General features: G+C 44.7%; 1 protein-coding gene across 1 annotated transcript in view; it reads left to right on the forward strand.

The window, feature by feature from the left end:
• The window catches only part of zeb2b (zinc finger E-box binding homeobox 2b), an 80697-nt gene extending 68127 nt beyond the window's left edge, over positions 1 to 12570 (forward strand). The window contains exons 5-9 of the mRNA XM_034864986.1: positions 45 to 259; positions 3563 to 3671; positions 4255 to 6260; positions 8363 to 8543; positions 10253 to 12570. Of these exons, the coding sequence (XP_034720877.1) occupies positions 45 to 259; positions 3563 to 3671; positions 4255 to 6260; positions 8363 to 8543; positions 10253 to 10827 (3086 nt within the window). The 3' untranslated portion in view covers positions 10828 to 12570. The remainder of the gene's footprint in view (positions 1 to 44; positions 260 to 3562; positions 3672 to 4254; positions 6261 to 8362; positions 8544 to 10252) is intronic.
• The last annotated feature ends 11887 nt before the right edge of the window (positions 12571 to 24457 follow it).

The following is a 24457-nucleotide window of genomic DNA, read 5'->3' on the forward strand; positions in this document are numbered from 1 at the left end:
CCCCCCCCCCCCCCCCCCCCCTCCTCCCGCTGTCTCCCGTGCAGACCTGCCACCTGGAACGCCAGATGCCTTCGCCCAACTGTTGACCTGCCCCTACTGCGACCGGGGCTACAAGCGTTTGACATCGCTGAAGGAGCACATCAAGTACCGCCATGAGAAGAACGAGGAGAACTTTGCCTGCCCCCTGTGCAACTACACGTTTGCTTACCGCACTCAGCTTGAGCGGCATATGGCCACACACAAGCCTGCAAGGGATCAGGTTAGGGGGATTTACATTTTTTTCTTCTTCTTCATCCTTGACTTCTCTCTCTATGGCTCCTCCTCCTCCTGCTCTTCCTCCCTCTGTCCCCCGTTTCATTTCTAATGTGCTCTGATCCCTTCAGAGAAGACAGATCATTTTTTCCTGATTGGCAATCATTATTAATTTTTCATGGCATTTTGAAGATGCAGATCCTTTTAATGGTAATAAGTTTAATTGAGGCCCTAAATGGTTTTTTGATGGCCCTTCCCTGATATCATTTTCCAGTCGTCGTGTTCACGATCGAATGATTGTGTGAATATCCAATTTGGAAAAAAAATGTATCAGCTCCCTTAACTTCACTTCACTCCTGGCCTTTAATGTTCCTTCCTCAGCCTGATGTCGGAGTACTCCATCAAGCCCCCCCCACACACACATACACACACACACACACACACACACACACACACACACTTGTAATTTCATGCACTGCATAAACATCTGTGTATACTTGAATTTTTTTTCCCCTAAGCAATTTATATGCTATATGTCTGAGATATAATGTGAGTCTGCTGGCAGTTAGCATGAATCACCTTAAAGTCCTGTGAGGTGAAAACACATCCCGCGGTCACGGGCGTTTAACTCGCTTGTCAGCTTTAAGTTGAAAATGCGCTGGTGAGACAGATTGTGGCGAAAGTGAAAATGCACGCTTACACAGTTTTCGCACATTAGGGGGACAATTATAACTTCTCAGTCAACTGAAATTGAGCAGTACATTTTTAAAGAGGATGGAGTGTGTACTTAGAAGTTGTGAATTAGTTTTCAATAAAAACGGAAAGGATGCAACATTTCTGTAAAATGGACAATAATGGGTCAAAGTTAGTGATTTAGATTGAGCAATGAGAACGTATTGTTGCCCTTTTATTGCGGATATTCAAAGCCCTAAAACCACAAAACTAGGTTTAGAAATAAAAAAATAATTCATTAAAAAAGTGAACAAAATTAGCTGTTTTTGTGTTTCTCTGTTATGTATTAGATTACATTCTAACTGCAGGTTATATTATTGCCCTACAAAATGCATACAGCACTATCAAAGTGCTTCCTTTAAAAGAATGTGTCTGTATCGTCTGCTCCGAGCCAGTCCCAGATGACACCGCGGACCCTGATGCTTTGCGGTGTTCAGTCCCAGGTCGTGGGTGTTGTTGTGTAGTGTTCTCTGAAGCGAGAATGACAGGCTCAGACTGTGGCTGATTTGATCAGATGTCAGCAGCCAGCACTTTCACCTGATCTTACCAGCTGGGTGTAAACGTGAACAGATGGGCCGGCCGAGCGAGCCGCAGCTCCCCAATCCTCATATTACAATGCTGTTGCTGCTCCCCCTCCAGGGTCGAGTCCGTGGCCAAAGACTCACCCTTTTTTTGGGTTTTTTTATCAAGCGCTGCAGGTCCTTCCGCAAAGCCGGGTTATCTTGATTTGTAAATTAGCCGGATTGTTTAAGTGGTAATCCTCGAGATGAGATGCGAGGGGCGGCCTTACTCGTTTGATTTCTTTTGTGGGTGCACGTATATTCTCTGCAGTGGGCGCTCTGATTTCATGTCTTTTCAGTATTTTTTGGGCTTTTTACGCGAGACCAACCGCAGACGTAGTATCACTTCATCTTCGTCGTGTTTTAAAAAGAAAAAACATTCTTATTCCGCCTTTTATTTTTATAGGACAGCGGAAGACATGAAAGGGCGGAGAGAGAGAGGCGGATGGACATGCAGCAAAAGGGCCGCAGGTCGGAGTCGAACCCGCGGCCGCTGTGTCGCCGCCACCGTTGTATTCATGTGAAAACGTACGCACGGCAATTAGCATGACGGGAGGACCGCGGAGCCATCCCATTAGCATAAAGAATAATGCACTGATAGGTAAACATGTGCTCGGCTCTTCTGTGTCATATGTTTACAAGCCGTAATACTCCTCCTCCTCTTAACCAATTAGCCGAAATATGACTAATTAGGGGTTTATACATATGCAAACATCCAGTCGGGTCCCCGCCCACAAAGCAGCGGCGGTGGCGTTTCCCAGCGAGCCGCGGAGGAGAGACTTAGCGTTTTGCCGGGTGCCATTCACAATTAGTAGCACAGAGTGATTGTCTTATTAGCAGTGGCGGCTGAGAGACTAAACTTAACCGGGCAGGGGTCCTCGGTGGGGTGGGGGGGGGGGCTACCGAAGCAGCTGTTGCTGTTTGTTTATGCGAGTCAGCAACATACGAGCGGTGGGGTCCCTCTCCGGCGCTTTGGCGCCCCCCCCGCTTGATCTTTGAAGGTTGGGGCTGTTTGAACAATTCCTCCCAGTCCTCCCAGTGTCCTGCGCGCCACCATCTGTCTCCCCAGGAATGTGGGTGGAGTCAGCACACACCCCGGCATTTGTCAAGGCTGAACTGGGAGGAGTTGTGTGTGTGTGTGTGTGTGTGTGTGTGTGTGTGTGCGTGTGTGTCCTCTGCAAGCACCGAGAATATGTCTTTCTTTTTTTCTTCTTTTTTTCACAAACCGTTTAACGTCCTCAACTCCCACTTGGATTGAATTGTTTGGTGAGTGCCGAGCCAGGTTGACACACCCTGTGTTGTTGTTGTCGTCGTTGTCGTCCTCGCCGGGCATTATATTTAGACTTTTTCATGCGTCTTTTCTTTCGGCAAACAGGCCCTGTTTGAATTGCAAATGTGACGGATTGCAACTGATGTTTGCCTTTGAACAGAGAATCAAGGCCCGGCCTTTACGCTTTGTTCTGTATCCTAAGATTATTAAAGAGACATTCAAGGTTTGAAAAAAAAAAATCCCTAATTACCGTAAGACATTTGGAAACTGTTGTGAAGAAGTACTAAGTGTAATTGAAATGGTGTGAATACAGGTATGCAGGGCGAAAGCGCTCACAGTGGGATTGGGAATACCTCTCCGACTGATTAGGGCCCAAGTTAATGAAAAGTAGATCAGATCGGCGCCTCTAATGAAGGGGAAACGCTCTAAAAAAGACTCCTTTCATTTATTCTATTTTCTGGGCTGCCAAATTCTAAAGGCATGCCTCCTTTGGCTGAAGAGCCAGGAAATTAAAAAGGTATGTGATTCTCTCTGTTATCACTGCCGCTGCCTGTAGTTGCTCTACAGAGGTGGGAGCAGAAAGCCAAGAAGCTTCGCCTGGCGGCAGGAGCCGTTTTTTGGCTTTGCCGCTTGTTGTCATGCCGACCGATTGTGATTATTTGACTGAACTCTCACCCCCACGATGTTTGTGCATTTCTTTAAAACGGGAATCTCTCTCTCTTTCTCTCTCTTTCTCTCTCTCTTGCAGCACCAACTGCTCAACCAAGCGGCCGGCAACCGCAAGTTCAAATGCACCGAGTGTGGCAAGGCCTTCAAATACAAGCACCATCTGAAGGAACACCTCCGGATTCATAGCGGTGAGTGGCGGGAGGAATACGGCCCTGCTCTTTGAATATTCCTAACCATGATTTAAGAACACCATGAATCTGCAGAAATTCCTCTGGGTTTGTTTTGGACCCTCCCTGCTGTTGATGGACACTCTGCTGTGTTAAGAATCAGTCCAGCCGCCAAATACAATATGTACTAAGAAGTGTGTGTGTGTGTGTGTGTGTGTGTGTGTGTGTGTGCGTACAATATCAGCAAATTTCATTTCAGTCATTAGTTTGTCAGGGACAATTGATCAGCAGAGACACAAAGTGAAGCAGAGTGTTTTTTGATTGCTTGATTTTCTAAATTACCAATTTTTTATTTTCTTTTTCTCTTATAAAACAAAATGGGGCAATTTATTACTAAACTGTCATTTTTATTTAGTCTCACTAACTTGTCTTAATGCGTTCCTTTACATTATGTAAAGCACTTTGAATTGCCTTTTTGTAAAATGTACCAAGTTGAGCTTAACTTGAACATGTCATTGTTGATTAATTTGCTGTGTCACCTAAAAAATAAATGATATCATTCATATGAGTCTTTCTCATTACGCAATGTGTTTTTTTCTTCCAGGAGAAAAACCGTATGAGTGCCCCAACTGCAAGAAGCGTTTCTCCCACTCTGGCTCCTACAGTTCTCACATAAGCAGCAAAAAGTGCATCGGCCTGATCGCCGTCAACGGCAGGATGCGCGGCAACATGAAGACGGGCTCGTCCCCCACCTCTTCCTCCTCCTCGCCCACCAACACCGCCATCAACCAGCTGCGGCAGAAGCTGGAGAACGGCAAGCCGCTCGGCCTCGGCGAACACAACAGCCACCTGAGCATCAAGACGGAGCCGCTCGACTTCAACGACTACAAGATGATGATGGCGTCGCACGGCTTCGGCGCCCCGGGACCGTTCATGAACGGAGGAATGGGAGGGAACAGCCCGCTGGGGGTCCACCACAACTCAACGGCTCAGAGCCCCTTGCAGCACCTGGGGATGGCCGGGCTGGAGTCGCAGCTTCTGTGCTACCCGGGGCCGCTGGGGAACAACCTGAGCGAGGTGCAGAAGGTTCTCCAGATCGTGGACAACACGGTGTGCAGGCAGAAGATGGACTGCAAGCCCGAGGAGCTTTCCCGGCTCAAGGCCTACATGAAGGAGCTGGGCTCCCAGGTGGAGGAGCACAAACAGGCGCTGACGTCCGCGGGCGCTCAGGTCGGTCTTCCGCTCGTCGATCACAACGGCGCCACCAAAAGCATCATCGACTACACGCTGGAGAAAGTGAACGAAGCCAAAGCCTGCCTCCAGAGCCTGACCACGGAGTCAAAGAGGCAGATTAGCAATATCAAACGAGAGAAAGCCAACCACATGCTCGAGGGAAGCGTGGATGAGAAGGTGCAGGAAAATACCATGTTTACACCGTATGCTTGCCAATATTGCAAAGAAAGCTTCAACGGGCCGATACCTTTGCATCAGCACGAGCGCTACCTGTGTAAAATGAACGAGGAGATAAAAGCCGTGCTGCAGCCCAGCGAGAACTTGATGCCCAACAAACCAGGGATATTCATGGAGAAGAACACCCACTTGTCCTCCTCCATGTTGTGCGAGAAGGGACTCACTGGGCCCCTCCACCCTTACAGGGACCACATGTCCGTGCTGAAGGCGTATTTTGCCATGAACATGGAGCCCAACTCGGAGGAGCTGCTGAAGATTTCCATAGCAGTTGGCCTTCCTCAGGAATTCGTCAAGGAGTGGTTCGAGCAGCGAAAGATGTACCAGTACGGCACCACCAGAACCCCACCACTGGAGCACAGGCACAACATGGATATGGTCGCCGGATCAAACAACCACCACACTCCGCAGAAAGACTCTTTGGCAGCTAGGTCACCTGTGTCTCTCATGAAACCCACGGACCGCATCACATCGCCCTCCATAGCGGAGCTCCACAACAACGTCAACAACTGTGACAACGCGCTCAGGCATTTGAAAAGCCACCAGTACGGCGGCGGCAAACCCGCAGGTGAAAAGTTGGACCACTCCCGCAGCAACACCCCCTCGCCGCTGAATCTGTCCTCCACATCTTCCAAAAACTCTCACAGCAGCTCCTACACTCCAAACAGCTTGACTTCCGAAGACCTGCAGGCCGAGCCGCTGGATCTCTCTCTGCCGAGACTAATGAAGGAACCCAAGCATGCACTGACTGTCAAAAGCAGACCTAAAGTCAACAGCATCGCCATCGACCACAACAGCATCCCCTCTCCCCGCGAGCACTTCGAAGAGCCTTTGAACTTGGCCTATCTGAAGAAGGAATTCTCAGGCTCTACCAACAACGGCAACCTTGAAAAAAGCACTAGCCCCCTCTTCGGCATGAACCCCTTTGCTGCCAAACCCCTGTACTCACTTCCACCTCAGAGCGCTTTCCCACCTGCCACATTCATGCCCCCGATGCAGGCCAGCATACCGGGTCTCAGGCCCTACCCGGGCATGGATCAAATGGGCTTCCTACCACACATGGCCTACACTTACGCAGCAGGGGCAGCTACCTTTGCCGAGATGCAGCAGAGGCGAAAATACCAGCGGAAACCAGGTTTCCAGGTAAATAAGCTATGGTTTTGTAAAAAAAAAAGAAAAATATACAAAAAAGGCGCCAGGCTCACTCAGATTCCCTAAAATGACTCTAGAAAAAAAAAACTCATTTCTGTAATAATTATTTTAAAAAAGACGACCTAAGGTAGACCAAATTAGCAAAGGAGATGGAGATAAACAGCGCCCTATGTATACTGTTTTAAAGGAAATGGGTTTAGGGTTTTGGACTGTTGGTTGGAAGAGAAAAATTATATTAAAAATACAAGATCGGGCCCCTGGAAGCTCTTTTCTGACATGTCCTTGATTATTCCAAAACAGTATCTACCTATGATTTTTTACAGCTCTAGTCTCCCAACCCGGTGTTACATTTATAGATTTTTTTTTAATAATTGTCCATATAGGGTTATAATACAATTCTACCACCAACAAGTTCTAATGTAAGCTTTAAAAAAGCATATTGGCACAAAACATCAGACAGCATAAGGTTTAAATAAACAACAGGAACAATACTGGCCCTTAAAATCTCATCTCAGTATAAAGTCCTAATTGTAACCACCCTCCACTTTAAATTTCTCCCCGTGCTGCGTGTGGAACACATTAATTCTCGTGACTCCAGCGCTGGCCCTGAACTCAGACATTTGGTTATTAAATATGGGTGAAAGGCCTTTGTAAAAACAACATAAAAGAAATAAAAAGAAATGACAAAGGTAAGCCCCGGAGCTTTGCACTTTCTCTGAAAATTTCCCCGTCGCAACTTTGCTGCATTTTAAAAAGCCACAGCCCAAAATGAGCTTCTCCATGTGGATTAATAATGCACAATGTCTCCATGTTCATTACCACTGAATGCTGAAGGCTGTTTAACATAGAGGGGAACCATTTTGATGAAGAAGAAAAAAAAGAAAAGAAAAGTATTAATAATGTTTCCTATTCTAAGTTATTAAATTAGATTTTAAAAATACAGCTACGGGCGTTTAGTTCAAATTGATTGCAGAGTGATGTGGTCCTTTCTTAAAACACAGTGTCCTCACATTGTCACACAAACACAGACACACACACACACACACACAGAGCTTCATGGCTCAGTATTGGCCATTAAGGTGCACCTTTTGATTTGAATCATTATATGAGATTGCAATTTTCAAGAATGGTTTAACCGGGCCTCCCCTAATGTTGTAATATTGTTCCCCATCAATTCATAGTTTGAGACTAATCTTCGTCATAAAAGATCATTTTAAAGGAATCTAGCGGAATTAACACTCCTGTACAAAATGAGACCTCCATTACTGGCTGAGTTTCATAATGGCCGAGCGTGTCAGTTATAGATGGGCGATATTACTCCGCAGCTGAAAGTTTTATGAAGAAATCAACTCCGGTAATTAACATTGCATTAGAAACATGAAGCATAGTGTGATTGTTTGGGAGTTGTATGTAAGGACATAAAATGTCACGGAAGGTCACATTAATGAATGAAAACAATATTTGCACACTTTACATACACATCATGTAATTGCAGTACTAGGAGATTTACTCCTAAAATACTTCCTCCCTTTTTTATATTTTCTAAGAATTAAACTTGGGGTTTTTGGTGTTTTCATGTTAACAATAGGCACTTGAACACATCTTCTTGTTGTATTTGCTACATGCTACAAACATTTTTTTTTTTTTTCAATTTTTTGGCAGTTTCTCCGATGTTTGACTTTTGAAGGGTTTTGGACACTTTTAAAAAAAAAAGTGTTTGCCGCTTTTATGAGTTTTTATTTTTTTAAGTTCTTTACGCTTTTTCCAACATGTCGCCTTTTGACATTTCTGCTGTTTTTTGACGCTTTTTTTGACGTTTTTGTCTCTTAATTTGAAGTTTTTTGTGTGTTTTTTGTTGCTTTTTTCAATCCCGGTCCCACGACCTCCCTAGATAGTTGGACATCTCACCCCCCCGCCCCCCAATGCTGAACCCCAAACGACCTTACTGAAGTCACATCAGGAGATTATGCAGCTTTTTAGACTAAATAATAAAAATAGATAAATAGATAAAGTGAAAGCCTTTATCACGCACCCAATTCATTCTGTTTTTTTGTTTTTTCTCTTTTTTTCTGTCCTCTCTCTGTTCTGTAAAGGGGGACCTGCTCGACGGTACACCAGATTACATGTCAGGGCTGGACGACATGACAGACCCCGACTCCTGTCTGTCCAGGAAGAAGATTAAAAAGACCGAAAGTGGTATGTACGCGTGTGACTTGTGCGACAAAACATTCCAGAAGAGCAGTTCCCTTCTAAGACACAAATATGAACACACAGGTATATACTGTTCTAGACCCTTATTTTAAACCCCATTGCTTTTTTATGTTTCAAATGTTTGTGTTTTCCAAATCCTCTTCACTATGAATATATATATATATCTATATATATTTTATGTTATCCCCCTTTTTCTCCTTCTTTTCTTTCTTTGTTTGAACCCTTAAGTTGTATAATGTAAAAACTTGCTTCTTCATCGACAGGGTTTGAGATTCTTTGACTTTGCGATGCGTTTTGAAAGTTTTGTGTGTTCTTCTAAAATTTCAAGAGCCATATATATATATATATATATATATATATAAAGTCTGTATTGAATGCAGGTATGCAAGCAAAGGGAGACTTCAGCTATCTTTTCAAGCCATTGTACTCTTTATTTTCCCAATCATATCCGCCGTATTAACCATTTTGCAATCTTAAAAGACACACATCAATTCACCTAGATATAGAAAGCCCGCAAAAAGGCCCCCTTTATGCTTTCATCGGCCCCCATTATTGGTGATAGATCACATCAGGCGAGTATTGCTCAGAAGCTTCAGAGCGCTGATAACAAGTCTTTCATTATAGTTATTATACAGAGATCCTCTTTCATGGGGTTGCATCATTTGTTTTATGCGCTATCTGTAGCCGAGCGCCGCGCGCTTCATGCAGCCTCCGTGTTATCAGCTCGGACATGAAAGGAAAAGGAGGGTGCGCCGTCTGAACAGTGCGCTGAACTCTTTATGTAAAAAAATAAAAAAGGCGGAGGAAAAAAAGGGGGTGCGCTATCTGCACAATGCCCCTGCGTCTTGCTCAGAACGCCGCGCTTTTCATGTTCGCGTTGCTTTCGTTTTGAACACTGTAAGAAGTGCAGTTAAAAAAGCATGTCGGCTCGCGGAAAGTTATTAGTAGTAACCCTAGCCCTAAAAAACGAAGACGCAGGTAACTTGAGGTCTAAAAGGGACTTCTGAGTGAAGTAGTTTAACTTGGAATCAACTCCTAAGTGCAACAGCAGCCGTGTGGCCACATTACAAGCCAGCGGGACAATTATTTAGCCAGACCGTTTACGGCCCCATGTCATAAAAACTATCTCACCCGGCCTTTGTGGCCAGCTTGGGTTTCTTATTTCTGCTTTGGCATCTGAAAGCGTCCCGTCCCACTTTGGTAGACCGTGGAGCCCCAGCCCAAAAACATAACAGAGGGCCAGGCGTCCCCATGAACTTGAATTGTGTTTGGAGATAAGCAGGGTAACCCCCTTCGGTGCGTAACCCCCCCCCCCCCCCCCCCCCCCCCCCCCCCCCCCCCCCCCCCCCCCCCCCCCCCCCCCCCCCCCCCCCCCAACACACAGCGCATCTCGGATTTGTTTACGACACGCCTTCTGTTTGTTTGCTTTGCGGTAGTCTTTCTGTTGCATTCATCAGTGTGGCACACAGGCCCAAAAATAAGTAGTTGCGGTTGAGTTTCTCCATGCTTTAACCACAGGAGGGAATTTCCATAATGTAGGCCGGTGCATGCGAGCGCACTTTCTCATTTTGAATAAACAAATAGGCCTAAGTCAAAGTTTGATTTTAATGCTCCGTGATGTCATTTTCTTACTCCATGCCATCCAAGTCATCCGAGTTTTTCCTCAACGTTTTGTGCTTTTCTTCTGATGTGTTGTGTAGCAGCAGGACAAGCGGGGCAGGCTCACTCACGTTCCCTCTCCCCCCCCCTTTGTGTTTTGTGTCTCTCTGCAGGCAAGCGGCCGCACCAGTGCCAGATCTGCAAGAAAGCCTTCAAACACAAACACCATCTCATCGAGCACTCGCGGCTGCACTCGGGGGAGAAGCCCTATCAGTGCGACAAGTGTGGGAAGCGCTTCTCGCACTCGGGCTCCTACTCGCAGCACATGAACCACCGCTACTCCTACTGCAAGCGGGAGGCGGAGGAGCGGGAGGCGGCGGAGCGGGAGGCCCGCGAGAAGGGCCACATGGAGCCCACGGAGCTGCTGATGAGCCGGGCGTACTTGCAGGGCATGACGCCTCAGGGCTACCCGGAGATGGCGGAGCGCGAGGCCATCCTGAGGCACGACGGCGTGAACGGAGGAATGCGAGAGGGACGGAAGGAAGTGGACGGAACGTACGTGAAGATGGGACGGAGGGACGAGGAGTTCGAGGAGGAGTTTGAGGAGGAGAACAAGAGCATGGACACGGACGCGGACACGTTGCGGGACGAGGAGGAGAACGGAGAGCACTCGATGGACGATAGCTCGCTGGACGGCAAAACGGAAACCAAATCGGATCACGAGGACGGGATGGAGGACGGCATGTGAATCGGCGAAGGGCGTTTATTTTTTTTTCTTTCGAAAAAGCTTCCCATCTTAAGAGTTTTTAAGTTTCTCTCTTTGGGTTTCAGTATTCTTAACTGCTCGGCTTTAAAACCACAACGCCACGTTTTAAGCCGTAGACGTGCACGTGCCTGAAGCTTCAGGGAAGCTTTCTTCGACAGTCTCCTCGAGGGGGGGAGGGTGGGGAGTGGGGGGGGGGGGGGGGGGGGGGGGGGGGGGGGGGGGGGTGAAGATGTCTGCCGAACAACACATGGACTCAAAAGTCAATCCGGAGGAGGGCGTTGATGGGAAGGGAGGCATGGGTTTGTGAAATAAGCTGCATTATGCAAACCGAACAATGGACAAAACCGAATACATTTAAAAAAAAAATGTACAGTACTAAGGCCTAAAAATACGTGTGGTGCTAACCTCCTCAAATAACCCCCCGCCCCCCTGCGTTCCATAGTATTTATAGCACAACTAGTGACTTGTACAAATTGCACTCCGCTTCTATAATCATGAACAAAAATAATAAAAAGTATTGCCTATGTATATATTTATACAGTGTTGGAAAAAGAGCAGTAGTGTCTGCACTACAGTCCTTCGATATTACCTTCGTTATCACCTACCTTCCTACCTACCTACCTACCTTCCTTCCTATCTACCTAGGGTGTTGTCTTTAGTTTTTTGCCATGTTGCCCGGGCCACAAACATCTCCAGCCCCACTATTTGAGGCCTCTGAATCAAAATGAAGGAATTTCAACAAAAAGACTGTATGAAGGAGCTTTTTTTTTTTTTTTAAGAAAATGAAGTTTTAAAGAGAGAACTTCGTTTTAAGGGAAATACAGTTTATGGACAGATGGTATTCCGGGGGGGGGGGATGAAGGACGAAGCCTTTGTAAGGTGTTTTTGATAAGAAAAAAAAGCCTTATATGCAAACCTTTTAACCTGTGTGTTTTTCTGCAAGTGCCACCCTCGTATTGTGTAAAAGGAAAAGGTTCATTTTTGTTCCACCAGCTTTCAGTATTATGAAATGGTTCACCGTTGTTCTTTGAAGCATCCGTGTCAGTATTAATAAGACGTGTAGGCAGCAGTTCCTTAGTTTACATTATGTTGTGCAATGTTTTCTCAGTTTCTTTGAAGTTTTGTCAGTATTACACCAAACTTTTTTTTTCTTCCTTTTTTTTTTTTTGAAAACAATAAATTGCATTTCATTTTATTTGTAGGTTGAAGAAAAAAAAAAAACATTATTTATGTGGCCCATTTTATATTTCCTAATTTTATTTATTTCCTACTGTTGTGTACAGTACTATAGTTCTTCAATATATAGATATATTTTAGTAAAAAGGAACAAGGTGTCGATCATAGGGGCAAATTTTACGTAAAGAGAGCATTTATTGTGTTTTGAAACATTGTGAAATGCAAAAGTTTAATCTTATTTTATTTTTATTTTTCCTTTTATTTTCCAGCTTGTGGGAAATTCCAAAATTTGGGAACTTTTATACAATTGTGAAAACACTGTATTTTCGACTGAAAAAAAAAAAAAATTCCACTTTCTTCATCTTTGTTTTCTTTTTTTAAGCTGAAAAAAAAATGAAGAGGGACTGTTAAATACTATGTATGATATCATGACTGAAGAAGAATCTTTCCTGAAAATGTCTTTGTAAAAGTATTATTGAATTCTTAATTTGTAATTTCTCTTGAAAATGAACCCTGCTCGAATAAAAAGTAGCCAAATTACAGAGTACCGGAGCCAGCGCTTCCCGTTTATTCACCCGTTAAAATCCCCCCCCCCCCTCCAGTCGTTTTATATTCTGTCCTAAAAACTGGAAGTCTTTCTCTTTTCATATCCACTTTACACAGAAACCACTTTGGAACAAGTCGCTGCTTCCTCATTATTATGTTAATGACATACAGTTTCATATTACGTTTCCAAACAGATCAAAGGGAAATTGACCCCGGCCCTGCTGCTTATTAAGTCTCATTTTAATGACATTTATCCCACATCTTTTCCCCTCTGTTTGTATTTGTCGGCGGTGGGATGTAACTAAGTACATTTACTCCAGTACTGTACTTCGGTCCAAATGTTGAGGTACTTGTACTTTACTTTGAGTCTCTTCTTTTCATGCCGCTTTCTACTTCTACTCCGCTACATCTCAGAGAGAAATATTCTACTTTTTACTCCACTACATTCATCTGACAGCTTTAGATACTGTAGTAAATGTAGTTTATAATACCTGATGTTTTATTATAAAGTAACCTAGCAACACTATAACGACCTCCAGGTCCAGCTGAGGTGATGAGACCATAAACACACATTGATAGTTATTTACTTTAACTTAACGTTTATAATGCAGGACTTTGCTGTAACAGTATTTTTACAGTGTGGTACTTGTACTGTAAGTAAAAGGATCCGAAATCTTCTTCCACTCCTCATATTTGTTCTACAGTCACACCACAATAAATGAAGAAACATTAATAATAACAAAAAGTGGCCGGAAATATTCTATAATCTTACTGTCAACAATTACAAGAACAAAAAGAAAAAGCAACGATGAATTGAAACCGTTACTCACACACACACACACACACCATCCCGCCACCGTAAATACTGATTACTGTAGAGCACCACATGTGTGTTCCTCCGCCCCTGGAAATAGTCCCCCACAAACAAACCATTTCCTTCTGTTGTAGTTTGATTTGCTCAAAGGTACAGTGGCCAGCTTTATTTAATTACCGAGCCTCATATGCATCATTTACAGGGGGGGATGGAGGGAACCCCCCCCCCCCCCCCAAAAAAAAAAAAAATATAATTTCCTTTACATTTGCTCCATTAAATAATGCAGAATTGGCACAAATTGTGGCTAAAAAAATCAACATAATGCAAGAAATGATGTGTTTGATATGCTCAAAATTGCAATTTTGTTAAAAAGTGGAGACTTAACCCCCCCCCCCCTTTTTTTGATAATCAACTATAAACTAAAAAAAAAAGTTTCACCCCTGATATTTTTTACATTGTTTTCTGATTTTCAATGATGGAAATATCCCTCAAAAATTATGCTGATAACATATTAAATAGTTTTTTTATGTGCCTTTGGTTCATACATGCGCACTAATCTGGTTAATAATTTCTTTAGCTGACTGATTGGAAATTATTAACAACTGTTGTAATCCTCTGAGTTTTTAAAAATCATCTGATTCCAGCCCCTCTTCTCTTTATTTTGTGTCATTTTTGTGTCATTTTTTAATTTTAACAGACCTGTGAATGCGTCGCCACATGTTACTTTTTACATTTCAAAGACTAAATCAGAGATCTTCAACTGAGGGGGGTTCCTCAGAGTCGCTGCAGGGGGGGCGCCAAATTATTGTACATTTACAAAAAACTGAATGAACCTGAATGTAACATATTCGTAAAGATAAATACAGAGAAATACTTTTTTTATTTTACACATCACTGATCATAGGATTAGGCTTACTTAAACATATATACAGTATATATATATATATATATATATATATATATATATATATTATTATATATAGTAGCCTATACAGATACAGTGAAGCCTAAGGATTCACTGTGGCACATTTCATCATTAAAACATGCATCAATATATGAATATGGTCACACTTATTATTTGAATAGCTTAGCATTTATATGCACGGTAAATAGGTGTGTGTAAAGGCTCTAGGCCGTCCTACGTGTTGCAGGCCCGGTTTAATATGCAACTTAATTTTATACAATATACTGTATATGTAGTGTGGGGGGGGGGGGGGGGGCTGTTCCCTCTGGTCTCAGGGCATTTTCTTCCTTAACTTCTTAAATTGACCTTTTTAAGGTATTTGCAAAGAACTGATGCAGAGCAAGTAAAGAGATCATTTGGTGTTAAAGCTGAACTGTTGACGTCTGCTTTTTGAAATTCCTCAAATCTCTTCTGAAAACAAACAATAGAGACTCATAGCGATTAAAAATCTCTTTTTTAAGAGGGTCCTGGCCAAGACAGGCAGCAGTACAAGCACTCATACAGACACAAAATACACAAAAACATAAAACAACTGAAACGGCAAAGCCCTCAGAGTCAACCACAATCCTTAAAACATCTGCAGCCAGATGTGGCTGCCTCCAAGCCAATCAACATCCTCTTAAAGCGACCAATGAGACGAGCTCAGTAGGTTTCGTGGATCTCTGTAACTTGTTCCATGATGAGGGAGCAGCGAACTTAAACGGCGTTTTCCCCTGCTCAGCTCTAACCTCAGGAACAGACGGAAGGAAAAGACCCCGGGAGCCAAGACTGGAGGTCCAGGTACTGTTTACACTGATGAAGGTAAGAAGGAAGGATGGAGGAGACCTAAAGCAGCCTTGTATGTGGTGATATGTCTCCGTGTTGATAAAGAACGCCATCCAACACGCTCACACAGTTCACAATGCTGCTGACCCCCAGAGATCCATGGTTTACATACCCAGTGCATGGCAACATGACATAAAGCCTGCAAGGATAACATCACCATAATAGTACACACATTAAAGATAGATCTGGACCAAAGGCAGGATTTGATTCTGAAATAAAACAATAGTTTAAGTTTGAATCTTTTTGCTAGCTATAAGGTAAAATAAAGAGATTTGTTTTTTTTTGTTTTTTTCTGCATTTAAAACAGAAACCTTAAATGTCCCATGGCCTAGTGCGCTTAGGACCTTAGTGGTCTCCTAATACTGTATCTGAAGTCTCTTTCATAGGTAGATGTCAGCCAATTGGAAGTGTCCTTGGGCAAGACAATGAACACCTCTCATGGGGGGGGCCAAATTCTCTGGTTGGGCAAAGCGGAGAAAGGGGAGGTTCCTCCTCGTGACCTCATAAGGGGAGATTCTAGATGGGCACCATCTGAGCTTTCATTTTCTCAAAGGCAGACCACGATACCCAGGGCTCGGTTTACACCTATCACCATTTCTAGCCACAGGGGGCGCCATAGGCAGGCTGGGGGAACCCATACTAATGGTAAAAAAGAACTCATGAAGTGACATTTCATCCCACCGTGAGACCTTTAACTTATGTGTGGTGGAGAGTCTTTTGTCCTCAGAGGGTTTAGAGGTCCATGGTCTTTTCAAAACTCGCTGAAGACCCCTTGGACTACATGAATAATCAAATACCAGAATAATATTAATCGAACCGATAGATGTCAATTACTGCTAACTGCGTCTGTGTCCCCCTTTCACGTCTCTCTATCTAACAAAGGAAAAAAATTTAAAAAGGAAATGACTGCTAACTGCAGCCTTGGAGTTATCATTGGTTGTGTGTGTTGCTCACTGAGAGAGACAGGATCCGAGTCATCGCTCTGCTTCTGCTTTTCCCAAATCTTAATTTCAAAAGTTCTCTTCAGGGCCTGACAGGTGGACTCCAGCAGCGAGAGTCCTCGGCGCTGAAGGAGACGCTCGACTCCATTAGCCACTCTCGCTGCGTTATGCAGATTCGAGGCAACATCAAACGGGCCGAGATGAAAGCGCCTAAAGGTTGAGCGATGCCAAACATCAGAACGCGCTTTGCATATTCCGATTCTCCTATCGATCGGCGTGCCATCGGATCATTCGCGGACCGTCTCGCAGATAAAAGAGTGAGGTCTTAAATGATTAGCTGATGAATTTTGATAATGTGCTGTGAACCCCTCCTGAACAATTACACATGCAGGGAAGGGAAAAAAATGGGCTTGCGTGTTCGAGGCGAATCCTCTGGAGGGAATCGCTATCATTAAGAGAGGAACTTCAACCTTCCTCTGCTTTTTTTTCTTTCCGTTTCACATCTATTAGACTGGCACACAAGCTCGAGTTCACCGAGCTCTGGCTTTCACAAGCAACTAACAGCAAAGGTCAAAGGTCGAGGTGGATGTGATGAAACGTTCCTGCAACAGTCGAGTAGGTAGAGGCAGAGGGAAACAGAGAGAATAACTCCACCGTCATCTCTGGGTTGTCCGTTTGGATTCCAGTTGTCACTCTTTGAATATTGGCTGATACTGATGTTGATCCAGTCCCCGGATCAATACTGTCTGAGGCTATTAGCCCGGCCTCAAAGGAGGACGGCTTTTAATTGCATCAGCGCCGCATGATGGGGCCCTTAATCGATTTTTTTGTGTACGTAATCATTTTGTTTTTCCCATAAATATGTTTTAATTGACGCTTCATGCTTAATTTTCAAATGCAAAAAAATCATGACCATTGCATCAGACTGTGCCGATACTGAAAACTGATTCCAACGTCCTTCTAGTCCTTTGAATAATCTGCGATGCTTAATCCCAGGGCCAGTCACTGGAGACATTTTAAAAACATATTGGGACAGATACGAGTCCTGATACGAAAGCAATGCAACGTAGATGTTAGAAAACCCATCAGGAGTGTAATCAGGGTGGTCTTTGCGCAGGGCAAAACATCCATTTTTCATGTTTTACAAACAGATATTTGAACTGTTCAAACCTGATCAGACCTTTTTAAAGTTGACCTGTCTTGTCTCTGTTCTCAGCGCAGAGATTTTGATGTCTGGTCTGCTGTGAAAACGGTGCTCGTAGAACATTTAAAAGGGAGGAAAAACAACAAGACGAGCGTGTAGTAGTTATTCATACGAGTGTCATGCAGCCATATGCCTGGGCCAGATTGGTGGTGGATTTTGGACAGCTGAGCGCTAATGATTCACTGCTGGGCCCTGCGCAGACCAAAGCTAAGTGTACATTTTGCCTCAGGCACCTCTGCTGCTTCCACAGATACACTTAGTAGTAAGACCGACTTGTTTGCATTGAAAACACTTCTCTGTGTCAGTTTAACTCCTCTACCTGCATTTCTTATCTTTCCAGGGACGTCGTGCAGTGTGTAGTTGAAGGCACAGCGGCGCTCGGTTGTCAAGTCGACTTAATTTACACAGCGCTTTAAAAACCAGATCGTAAATGTGCTTTAAGGAACAGGAGAGTGACAATATGGGAAAAGAGAGGCAGCGCATGGAACATCGGCGGCAAAATGAAGACATAAAGGGGGGGGGGGGGCACCAGCGATAGAGCATGACAGAACACGTCGGCGGCCAGTGGATGAAATTAGGTCTGAGGTTTGGTAGCAACTGAGGAATTGAAGTGAGCGTTTTCCACATTGAAGTCAGTTGAAGTTGGAGCTGCTCTGCAGACCAGATCGGTCTGGGACTCAGTGGAGAGGAGGAAGCTGCTCTCGGGGGCAGGTGGACCCTACCGACACATTCTTACTCCCATTGCACCTGAAAGGGACGCTCGGTCAGGTGCATTTGTTACGGACGCAAAAAGTCTCCTTGATCTGGTCTGGACTCTTGGTGTCAGTTTTTGAAGCTCTGGGTCAGGACCTACTGATAAAAGCAAAGAACGGTTAGGGTGAGAAAAAGATGGCGGCTGGAGTTACATAATGTACTTTACAGTGACACAAGGGACATGAACCCCAGTCTCCTGGGTGAAAGCCCTGTGTTGTTTGACCCCTCCACCACCCAAACCAAAAGCCCCACGTGGATGTGTGGTCCCTCTCTCTCCACCACTTCCTTACACAAGCTAAACTCTCATAGAACGTTTCCTGTTCTCGTCCCATTGGACAGGTCGTCACCTCACAGGACTTCTGGGAACACATCTCGTGAGGGTTCAAAAGTGCAATACACGATTCATTTCTTACAGCCGCAAGTGCTCTACAGCGAGTTTAATATATTTCTATATATTGTTACCATATATTGTTAGTGTGAGTGTTCTTTTATTATCCGTGATGCCATGGAAGGAGGGTTTGGATGATGAGGGGAAAAGTAGAGGAGACTCTCACACTTTTGACCTCATTAAATTATTTACATATCCCCATATGCCACCCGGGCCATTTCGCAGGGCACATGAAGGACGGGCCTGGGCAAAGACGAGAGAGGGGGGGGGAGCACTCCTCGGACCTGGCACTGGGCGAGAGAAAGTTCAATGACATGCAGGCAGGGAAAGGCGCAAGTGACCAGCAGGGATTAGCCAATCAGAGCGTCAGAAGAGCAGCCAGCTGTTCCTTCTGGCCGGAGCGAAAAGAGCCCCGGAGCAGGTGGTGCAGCCCGGTGCCAGCGGTGCTACAGAGGAGGGAAAAAGAAAACGGAAAAGGAGAGGAAGAAGAAGAAGATGATAAAAGACACTTATCCTCGCCCTAGTGTCGGGACGTCGCTGCAATACTTTTGGACACTGTCTCCTTTTTTTTCTTCCTGTGCCTGGCACTTATGGCTTTGCCTTGCCTCATTATGTAGAAATATTCCAGGGACACAAGGACGTCTCTGTTTCCTCTAAGATGAGCTAGACCCATGTCTCTTGAGAGGACAATCTCAGTCTTTATTTTTGTGCCATTTCACTGGAGCAGTTTCAAAGGCTTCCCAAAAGCAAGAACATAAAGCAATAAGCCCAAGGTAGGACAGGTGAAAGGAATCAGACAAAGAAGGTCAACAGGGGTCAACAGGGGCCGGCTGCGGACCTGCAGTCCCACGTCAAAGGGTTTTCTGGCATGAACCTGAGTTGGTGTGTAGATGTGTGTGAGTGTGTATCTGCTGAGCAGGTGTGTAGATGTGTGGGAGTGTGTTTCTGATGAGCAGGTGCTCTTCTTCTTCAAACTAGCCATTGCACGGTAACATTAGCAGCATTAGCAGCATTAGCAGCATTAGCAGCACTAGCAGCATTAGCAGCATTAGCAGCATTAGCAGCATTAGCAGCACTAGCAGCATTAGCAGCATTAGCAGCATTAGCATCAATAGCAGCACTAGCAGCATTAGCAGCATTAGCAGCAGCTGTGAGTGTATCATGTGACGTGAGAGGCGGAGCAGTACGTCCTGTGTGTCCCTCACCGGCTACCGTAGTTCAAGATGGAGCAGGAACATGGAGCGCGTACCCCTGTTCATGCAAAATTTTAAATGAAAAATAAATAGTTTGGGGGGAACCCATGGCAATATTTGATTAGTCATTGGTGGACATTGTTTTTTCCTCAGGTAAGCGTACACAGAAAACCTTCAACCATGCTGTACATTGTGACATATTGCATGGGTATGTTTTGCAGAGTTAAGCCATAAAAATGAGTTTTAAAAGCACTGTTATTTTCTGATTTATTGAAATGTTGCTGTAGGGATTTTCCTACGTTTCCCAGAGGCTCCAGAAGAGATTGGAGCTCTCTAGGTGTAGGAGGAGAAAGAAAGAGTGAACCGTACGCAGAGAGTGTTCCAAATATGAATTGTGACTTATTATTTGGATGGGAGAGTGGCATGTGAACCCGAGGTGACAGTGTGAGTCTGAGAGTTCCATCGCTGCCTCTTCCAGTGAATGCAGCAGCTGCGGAGCGTCACAAAGACAACAATGATCTGGCCGTCCGAGGGGGGTGTTTGGTGCACCGTGGTGATGTTGGACAGCTCTGCAAAGACCCGTGAGTGGAATTTTATTAATTTGCATTTATGGTTTTATGCTCTCGCTCCCACCGAAACACCAGGTTTGGCACAGACGTGTCATGGTACGGCATGGAGATAGAAAAAAAAGACATGCTCCTGCAGAGGTCTGGGGGGGGGGGGAATAAACAGAGAAAACACACTGTAAAAAGTGCTAAGTTGTGTCAACTTAAAAATAACTCGTGAACTAGTTGCATGAACTGTTTTGAGATTTCATAACTTGATTTAACTTAAATTGATGTTTTTCTAAAAAGGTTTCTTAAATTGGATTTAACTAGAGAGCATCTAATTTATAAAGAATCTGTTTTCATTTCAGATTGAAAAAGGTCAGTTTGAAAGAATTTTGTCAGATTTTGAGAGACTTTAGTCATGCTCATCCCGCTCGTCATTTCTGGCTTAGCACTCCACCAATCAGATTGGTCATTGAGTCCGACTGCCCGCCCTCCGATTCAACAGGTCAGGTCGGCCCAAATGAAGGCCGACGGCTCCTCTGGCTGGTGACGGTACGGGAAACACCGACCAGATTCGAGTCCCTGACCTTGTCAGACTGTCCCCCAGCTGATTATTGGGTTGGGGGGGTCAGAATTTTACAAAAAGACACTTTATTAATCCTTAGTCTGTAACAGTAGAGGTTTACTCCTGGATTCAGTGGCCCAGGTGTGTGAGCCCCCCCCCCCCCCCCCGTGTGTGTGTGTGTGTGTGTGTGTGTGTGTGTGTGTGTGTGTGTGTGTGTGTGTGTGTGTGTGTGTGTGTGTGTGTGTGTGTGTGTGTGTGTGTGTGTGTGTGTGTGTGGAAAAGTAATGACTGAGTAACTTTGATTGCATATCTTTGTTGAAAAGGGCTGGGGGGGGGCCGGTTTTAGGAAGTGTGAATGATTGAGCCCGTGGTAGTTTTAGTTGTAAATGAGCTGTGACTGTGGTTGTAAAATTGTATATTGTGATGTTGTGTGTTTCACTTGCGTTACACATTTATTGTCTTAAGGCAGTGACACGCCGACCCGATTGTCGGACAGCCCGGTTTTCCTGTGATAATCTCATTATTCAGCAGTTTAAAGGCCCTGAACAACCACACAGGTGTTTCTAGTTGTGTTGCTGATTGGACCTTTCCCAAGACTGTGTGGGTGGGGTTAGATTGAGTGATTGACATCTTCCTGAGTCCACTGGTAGTGCTGTTGCCCCTGTTAGGGCGGGACAAACGACACCTTTGTCATTGTTATTGGTAGAAAGATTTTGTGGCCTAATGCATTCCCACCAAAGCTCCGGCACACCTTCAACCTGAGCACAGTCTCTTCAGCCAGAACATCTGACAGGCTTTAAATGAGCATTGAAGACATATTTGCATACTTTTAAAAATTAAGCCAGAAGCCAATGAGCCCTTCACATACTGTAGTTCCTGTTGATAAGCCCCCTGCTGGCTGACACTTTGCATCAATCGTCATTTAAATGAAGTTTTATTTTATATTTAAAGCATAAATTCCCTGTGGATTCTAGTCCAGTTTTGTCAACGTGATCACTGGGAGAAACACCCGTCGACTTCCTGGTTTGGAATCCCAGCTGCTGGGGGAATGAAGACCACACACTCACTGAGCGGGGACATGTGAGTACCAGAGGTTTTGAGTTGAGATTGTACCCTCAGTGGTCTGTTAAGTTTCATCATAGTATCACAACACATGGTTAAAATCAACTCTATAATCCCAGTTGCTTCCCACGTTGCCTTTTTGATATGTTGAAGATTGCAAAGAAAACTCCCGCAATCTACAGTAGATGGATGTCGATTTCTCTATGATGAATGCAAACAGAACACAATGTAAAGTGTGTGTTGTTATGGTTACTGCGGGGCAGGGGGGTGGGTCAAACGCAACTCTACTAAGACACACACTGGGGAATATGAATCACAACAAGGGCCAGACATTTAGTTTATTGACATGCTATATTTAATATGGAAAAAGTCAAACGTCTTTGCATGTCTTGGTCGACATGAAGCCCTTGAAAAAAGCCCCCAGGTGGGCCAAAATGTGTTTTTGTGAGCCGGATCTAAATCTGTGAGGGGCTGGATTTGGCCCACGGGCCTTTGGAGTCAGACACGTTCTATGGAGAGTGTTTTATTTAACTTTTTAATCTTTAGAAATGGATACAAAATGACTGTTATGTATTTATGCCTGAGTTCCATGTGGAAGTTGTTGATTGGTGCACAAACAGTCCCCGCCTACAAAAGATGGCGTCTCAGGATGTGACACCGTTTACACCAGGTGATCCTTTATTGATGTTGGTGTTTTTGCTCTGCTCAGAGGTGCCAAAGGAACTGCTCTCTGTCAGTCTGTTAGTCTGTCTGTTGTGTGTGTGTCCCCCCCCCCCCCCCCCAAGGGGTAAGGGGTAAGTGATTATATGTTTAGCCAGTGCAGTTTGTGGATATCTTCCGATATGCACAAACACAGATTCTAACGCCGGCAACAGCAGCTTTTTTTGGGGGGGGGAAGGCTGACGGCTGATTAGGATGCCGGCTCATGGCTGAGTCTGCGGGGCCCCAGCTGGATGCAGGGAACATCGCTCATTACACATATTCTAGAGAGGGGGAGGCTAATTCCCACTGCAGGGCAGCATGCCGGTGTAGGTGTAATCATATCACTCTAAATCGGCGGCCAGTTACGCGCCGGCGAAGCCTCGGCTCGTGCCAGAGGGGCCGGCCGGAGCCTGATTAGAGCTCGGCCAAAGACAAAGTGACACGTCCTTAACCTCATCAGAGGAGACGTTAAGCAAACAATCACTACCCGTCAAGGTGCAAGGCTCGCCCCGCAGAGAAACCCCTCTGCCCCGACTGGATCTTCAGCCTCTTCCTCCTTTTTTTTTTGTTGTAAATTAGAGCTTTCTTCTCGGGGAGCGCCATGCATTTTTTATGAAGGCATCACGGCCGATGGTGGATGGCTGCCTGGGCGTTCCCATCACTAATACACCACTGTCCCTTTTGATTTAATTAGACATTGGCCCCCACTATTTTCGACAAGGAAATATCTGTTCTAATTAAGCGGTATACTTCACCAGAGAATGAACAGACGGGGTTAATGTGGTCATAAAAAATCCATGATTTCTTGCCCTTTGCCCTCCCCTTTTTCTGGCATTTCCCCTAAATTCTCAAGCAAATAAACTTCAAATGGTCTCTGTATTTTTCTTCTGAACAGGTAATTTACTTTTTTTGGGGGGGGGGGGGTGCTTTATGATTATTCATGCTAGAGAGACTCCCGGCCGTTAATGGACTCAGCTCTGTTTTGTACTTTGCTGGAAATAGATAATTACTCCATTGAGGAGGCGAACCTTCGCAGTCCAACCTTCCCGTTGAAAAGGAATGAATGCAGCGTTACATGTATGTAATTTCTTAAAGGAAGCATTGCCTCTGCAGCCTGCAGGGATTAGGCCTAATGACAGAAGTTAATTATATTAAGAGTAATTTTCAAAAACAGTTCATGAACTGCAAATTATACTTAAAACTGCTGCTTAATGCTCTTAACTGTAATTAAATTGCCTAATATCTTAAGAAAATGAGCATGTGGGATGGAAGTGATGGGTGAGGGAACTTTTAGGAGTTCCGGGGGTTAATGGTCCATGAATTAAATCAGTACTGTGATCGTCAGATGGTTGTTTTTTTCAGCGGTTGTGTTCACGCCGGTGAGAAAAGAGCACGATGAGATGTTGCAATCAGAGACAGGTGCGACTGCAGACCTCGTGTCTGGGGGGCCGATGGGCTGAGACTTGATCCCGAGGTACATCAGACTCTGCAAACAATCTACTTTCCCTGAGATTTTATCTTTAAAGAAACTAGGCTAAGGTTTGTGTCATAACCACTTGATTATTCTGTCGTGAAATTACCGTATAGTCAGGAGAAGCTCGCAGACAATCAGGGGGAATTGGAGGCATGTAGTCAAGGGAGAAGCCCCTAGAGAGTCCACAAAAAAATAAAATATTTTGCTTTGATGGATTGGAAATACTTCGGTTTGTGGCAAGCGAGGCGATATGTGGCGACTATTCACGAACACTATTCTCTTGCACAGCTACTAGAAGACTTACAACTTTCAGACAGGTTGTTCACGTTACATCTACGTTGGAACAGCCATGCTCAGCCATCACCGGAAACTGCTTCTTATTCACTTCCCTTGTCTTCATTTCTTATACTGTCCATGGTTTTGAGTGATGAGGCATTTTTCGACGCTTGATACT

The sequence above is a fragment of the Etheostoma cragini genome, chromosome 24, assembly GCF_013103735.1.
Source record: "Etheostoma cragini isolate CJK2018 chromosome 24, CSU_Ecrag_1.0, whole genome shotgun sequence".
NCBI classification, from domain to species: Eukaryota; Metazoa; Chordata; class Actinopteri; order Perciformes; family Percidae; genus Etheostoma; species Etheostoma cragini.